General features: G+C 41.8%; 1 protein-coding gene across 1 annotated transcript; it reads left to right on the top strand.

Moving 5' to 3' along the window:
- The first annotated feature begins 274 nt into the window (after nt 1-274).
- On the top strand, nt 275-4,427 carry LOC311137782 (beta-galactoside-binding lectin-like). Its single transcript, XM_084172367.1, has 4 exons — nt 275-349; nt 3,188-3,267; nt 3,537-3,708; nt 3,900-4,427. Exons 1-4 carry the CDS (start codon nt 344-346, stop codon nt 4,044-4,046), a joined length of 405 nt encoding a protein of 134 aa, XP_084028493.1. The 5' UTR covers nt 275-343; the 3' UTR covers nt 4,047-4,427.
- Nucleotides 4,428-5,982: the final 1,555 nt, after the last annotated feature.

Genomic DNA, 5,982 nt, shown 5'->3' on the forward strand with positions numbered 1-5,982 from the left:
TGTGGTCATCTACATCCTTTCCTCTGACTCACCCAAATATATTGTTATTATAAGTAGATCTAATATCATAAATAAACTTTCATTAATTATCTTCTCACTCTCAATCACCTTCAACTACGGACGTTTTATTTCGACCTCTCTTGGGTGCTAAATAGTTTATAACGCTTTTTAAAATGTATCTGTGATTGGTCTGTTTTGAGCGCCTATACTCCTATTGGTTTATCATAACGTCACTCACATTTGGCTAGTACACTTGACCATATAAGCCCGCCTGCTTGGTTCTACTGCAGTCCGACGCCAGCTAAGCATTCTTCTGTGAACATTTGCGGTTTGTGTAGTCAAGATGAGTGTAAGTACAACTTTTCTTTATTTTACTGGCGTATGTTAGTTCATTTGATTGTTATCTGAAAAGTAGCCTACATGCAGTGCAAGTTCATAACGGTTCATGTTGGCGCTGTTAAACAGCTGTTGGGAAAATAATGCTCAGATTTTAATAGCCTATGTGCTGTAGCCCAATATAATGTCCTTTCTAACGATGCCCTTTTATAGTCAACCTTGTTGTCAATGCGTCTAAGAAGACTAATCAGACTTTTGGCTTGCTAGATGGCTTGACTATCTTGTTTAGGCTAGGTTTTTTGACATAGCACTATTTATTGTTCTGTAGTGAATACAGATGCAAAGGGTGTTTCATTGCAATAGGATATGTAGTTCTATCATATGCAAAAGTTCATTTTATTCTCTCAATGAATGATTTAAACTTATAGCAATTGCTACTGATGACAGAGGTTGTGGACATAGGGCAGGGTGGGGCAGGCATGTAGAAGACAGCAGTGATATGTTTGTTTTGGGGATAATGAGATCCCTGTGTCTTCTAAATAGTTCCTTGTGCTCTTCATACCTTCCATGTGATCTTTAGATATGATGATCTAATCTGTATGTACTAGTAGGGTTTGAATGGGTTGAACTATGGGGGTGCTTGGTACACCCATAGCAAAGCAGGGAACCCATAAGCATAAGTATAGGCTATCAATGTCTGCACCCCCAGGAGTGTTGATAAGATTGACTTTGGTCCAGACCACTTTTTAGGGTGTGTAATTTAAACCCACATGTATTTAGTTGTGTGGGTACAGTACAGTTGGCAGGTTGGGAGTTATGTGGATACAGTAGCCAGTGTGGGACAGACAGCCTCTGATCAGACTATGATCATGAAGTCCTCGCTACAGAACAGCACACTGAGGTCTTTGGCTGTGTGTATGTTAACACACTCTGAGGTCTCTGGCTGTCTATAATAATAAAGGCTTTGTTTCACCGTGGTTTACCATGGTAATCATAGATGCGTTGGGAGTGCAACAGGGTAAATTCAATTAAGACCTAAATGGATTCAAGTTACCGTAAGCAGAGGTCAGACTAGATAGAGTAGCAGTGATGTTATATCCAGTGAGCCAGTATGATCTTCCCCAAGCTGAGCTATAGGATATACCTAAAGTAAACATCAGGTAACCAGGGCTAGATTGTCTGTCATGTCAGTCAGACCTGGTTAAGGTAAGCTTTATAGTAAGTAACGTATAGGGCCAGGAGTTATCATGTGGATTTCCAAACTATGTATATCCATTCTATCCATCCTATTTCTGCGTTGGCTGCAGCCTCAGCTGTCCCGTGTCTCTCAGACAGAGTGAGGAGGTATGTCACACTGGGATGGGAACTGCAGTCTGGAGTACTGCTGGGCTGCATGCAGCCAAGTCCAGCTAGCGCCATAGATATTACACAGTTTACACTAACTACACACAGTTTACATTAAGGAGGGAGGACTAGCGCGGAAAGAATGCCACACGTCACTCTCTCTCTCTCTCTCTTTGAACTTTATACCGCTTTCCCTATTTCTCATTTTTTAAACTCTTCTTTCTGTCTGTCGGTCCTCTCTTCCACCCTCTACCCCTCCCTTTCTACTCCTCTCTCTCTCTCTCTCTTGCCAAAACTAACAGAGCTCTAATGTTATATTATCCTGTTGTTCTATTTCTGGATTGGTTGTCAATGGGTTTGTGTCTGGCTCTGCACTGTTAAAGGCCAAATACTGTGTCCTACTGTATATGTCTTGTAAGCAATGATTAGGCACATACAGTACATTTAAAGTTACACTGTTAGCATTAAGGACACACTCCTATCCCCCAGTGACTTACAAGAAGTGCATTCAAGTAAGAAAGCTAAAACACATGTTCAGGGGTAAGGTGTGACAGTTTTTCTTGTCCACTGCCCACTGTTGCTGACAGAAACAGTGTTGTTTCCCTTTGAGGTTCCTGTCTGATTAGCTGCTGTTGCCCAGGGTTATATATTATCGACCTGGTCTTTATCTGAACTGGCTAACTATGTCTTCTGTCAGAGATGGAACAGGGAGTTGCCAAGTGGCAGAAATGACCGAAGTTGGCGGGAGTTGCCTGGGTAACATTTACTACACACCACGGCCAATACATGGCATATGGACAGAAGGGCAACAATAGGAGGTCTACATGCAGCTCATTAAGATAACTGTATATTTGCAATCATCTAAACACTATTTCTCCTGCCACATGTAAAGATCACTCAGTACTTTGATTCTGTGCCGTGCCCAACCTCCGTTGGTCCCATGTTGGCTGCCCACCATAATATGGGCCCTGCGGAAAATGTGACTTCACTTCACCCTTACTGACTGTAACCCAGACTTCCTTCCCCCATCATTTATGGACAGATTTAGCCTCTCCTTCCAAATTCCAAATCACTGCAGGGAAAATGGGAACTCTGTCCAGGACTGGGAGTTATAGCAATCTCTGGGCCATTCCATAGATGGAAAACCTTTAATTGGAGACAGATGTTGTATTTGGTAGACTGATGGGTCTAGAATAAAAGTACAGGAAAGGGTTTAGCAAGGTGTAGCCATGAGCCACATCTACACTATACCCACTGAGCACACACTGGTTGTTTCCACGTCATTTTAACGAAATTACGTTGAACCAACGTGGAATAGATGTTGAATTGATGTCTGTGCCAAGTGGGTACTTACTGTAACAATGGTTTGATAGAACCATCTTTGTTTCAGAAGTTATGGGCCATAATTTATGGTCAACTCCATATTAACTATCTGCTAATTGCACATGTAATGTTTTTCAATTGATGGATTTATCTCGCTCTCTCTCTCCTCTCTCTCCCTCTACAGGGTGTTGTGGTAAAGAACATGTCCTTCAAGGTGGGCCAGACCCTGACCATCACCGGGATCCCTAACTCTGATGCAGCACAGTGAGTAGCTAACCCCCTTCAAACACAGTTAATTGTCACTCCACTTCTCAGTCAGCAGCCTAGAGACCTCATAGAGAAACTAGTCACTGTATCATGAGAATGATCCGTTCATATTCACAACATACATTATCAAATTACAATAAAAAAGTAGATTATAGCTATAAGCCGTTTCTGTGTAATTATCAATCCAGACCCTCTTGCCCTGTAGGTTAAAGGATGTTCCTTATCCCTTCTCTGTGTCTGTGTGCTCTCCTCTTCCCTTCCTGTAGTTTTGTCATCAACGTGGGCAACAGCGAGGATGACTTCGCCCTGCACATGAACCCTCGCTTCGACGCCCACGGAGACACCCGGGCCGTGGTGTGTAACTCCTACCATGGAGGCAAGTGGTGTGAGGAGCACAGAGAGGGAGGATTCCCCTTCAACCAGGGAGAGGAGTTTAAGGTGAGAAATTACACTGTTTGTGTGCTCACAGGTGGATGTGAGTGTGTTTTTAATTTAAACCATGCTGATGCGAATGTCCTGTGTAAGGGAGTTCTACTAGGGGCCTCTGGTGGCAATAACGTGCAATCACTGCATCCCAAATACCTAAGCACTTCTGTAGATAACAATGTGTAATTACTTCTCTCTCTCAGATAAATATCACTTTCACCAAGGAGCAGTTCCTAGTTGCTCTTCCCGATGGCTCTGAGATCCACTTCCCCAATCGCCAAGGAGACGAGAAGTATAAATACATGCACTTTGAGGGCGACGTCAGGATCCAGGGCGTCGAGATCAAGTAGACCAATCAGAGTGGAGAAGAATATTTTGCTTTCTTGTCTGGCTGCTCATTGGCTTTCCAGAGGTCCACACACACCCACACAAGCCTTATGCTCTGTGTTTTACTCACCATAGTTTAAAGTTAGTTTTAATGCTCCCATTCCTAGCCAATGGATGGAGCCACTAACAGTGAAATCTACAAATAAAATATACATTTTTACAGTAGCAGCACATTACAAGCTTGGAAGTGTTGAAAGGTGAAAGTTCCCTAGGAGTTAGAAAATGAATGTAAATTGTTTTATTGAAGATAAATGTGTCTTTCATTAATGTGCAACAATCATTCCAGAAGTGGTTTAAGAAAACTGCCAAATATTTGTTCATTAAAATTATATTTTTATGAACCATTTCAGATTGTATCTTCCTTTGTGTAAATGTGTGATTTTAATCTGCAGGTTTTCTTTTTGTAAATGTCTGTGTAGCTATCAATGTTAGAGATGATCGTTTCTGCATAATAGCGCTTTGGATAGGCTAGCATTCTTCAGTGACTTTATTACTAGCATTAGAAGATGTTTGGCTACAGATTAATTAATGTAGCCTAATTATTAATACATTAAATCAGCGATGCAACTCCTGTGCAGTGATACAGTCATTTGTGACTAATTGTCAAACCCATCCTGGTCATCACTACACGTTTACTGGTTAAACACCCAGCTGTATTTGATTATGACACTTATAGAATAACCATGGGTTAGTAATGCAGCATTACCTTTCTATTCTAGTTAATTAAACCACATGGTAGATTAATTATCGCCCTCTTTAGCCTATGACGATGAGCATATGGCTAGCTTAAGAGGAGTTGAGAAATGTCACACATTTAATGCATGTGTATAAATACAGTGAGATATGTGAAAGAAATCCACTGCAAATTACACTATTCATTAGAATATACATTCATCGAATTAGTTCCCTTGTATTTGATTGGTTGAGCAGTGGTGAGTGAATTGGCTCATGAACCAATCACGGTGTCAAAGTTTGAAAATCGCAACACTTACAGAGTGAAAACTCTACCCATATCAAGCTGTTCGTTTGTCCTGCAGTTTTCAAATATTTCTACTGAAATGCCAAGTAAATATAGGCTTTTGTATCAAGACATTCCTCCTTCTGTTCTCAGAGTGCCTAGATGGGAAAAGTAATCCCCACGATCCCCATGTTGCTTTTTCGTTTACTAAGTGGTGGCCATTATCCTCTTAGTTTTTCTGCCAGTCCGTAGACTACCCTTTTTCAAAGCGCACTATACCCCATGGCCTATTGGCCTTATGGTTTTTACCAATTTGACCGCACCAGCACATCGTTTTTTCCTAAATACTAACTTCGGTTTTAGACACAAGATATAGCCAGCCTACAGTTCTATACACACCTTTCCACACATATGGCTAACATAGGAACTACAACGGGGCATCAGGAACACCGTTTTTTCGTTTTACAGTGCATTTCCACAACATCATAATTTGGATAGCCACGGTAGCGTCACCCTCATGTTGGTGTTAGCAAGTAGGCTAGGTATCATCAGCCAATTCAGTAGGGTCTGGAAGCTATAGTGAGCTTCGATTGGTAAATAGCAAGCGATGTCGCAGAATATTTACATAAAGTTCAGCTTTCCCCAACTTTGTTCCAGCCATGTTCACGTTCCCTAGCCCATGCTGGCATAGCCCAATGGTTCCCCGCCCACTTCGCTTCCCTCAGATTAAAATGCATGGGGCTCCGTTGTTTCATCTCCCCATCATGTAATGTGGAAATGTACTGTTAGGCCTACCTCCAAGGTCACACCTGCTACTTTTGGGCAGAGCGTGAGCCTCATACAATGGAATTCATGCAGGACAATGTAGCAAACTGGAGGTCCACATCGACATTAAAGAGAGAAGTAGTAAGAAGATGGCGAGGTGTCTCAGGAAAGAAATC

The sequence above is a fragment of the Coregonus lavaretus genome (genome assembly GCF_964263955.1).
Source record: "Coregonus lavaretus genome assembly, chromosome: 2".
Classification (NCBI taxonomy): Eukaryota; Metazoa; Chordata; class Actinopteri; order Salmoniformes; family Salmonidae; genus Coregonus; species Coregonus lavaretus.

Excerpts from the sequence above, each read along its gene's own strand:
- LOC311137782 (XM_084172367.1), top strand. Across the intron at positions 3,268-3,536 it reads CCTAACTCTGATGCAGCACA|TTTTGTCATCAACGTGGGCA; the intron begins GTGAGTAGCTAA and ends CCCTTCCTGTAG. Across the intron at positions 3,709-3,899 it reads ACCAGGGAGAGGAGTTTAAG|ATAAATATCACTTTCACCAA; the intron begins GTGAGAAATTAC and ends TCTCTCTCTCAG.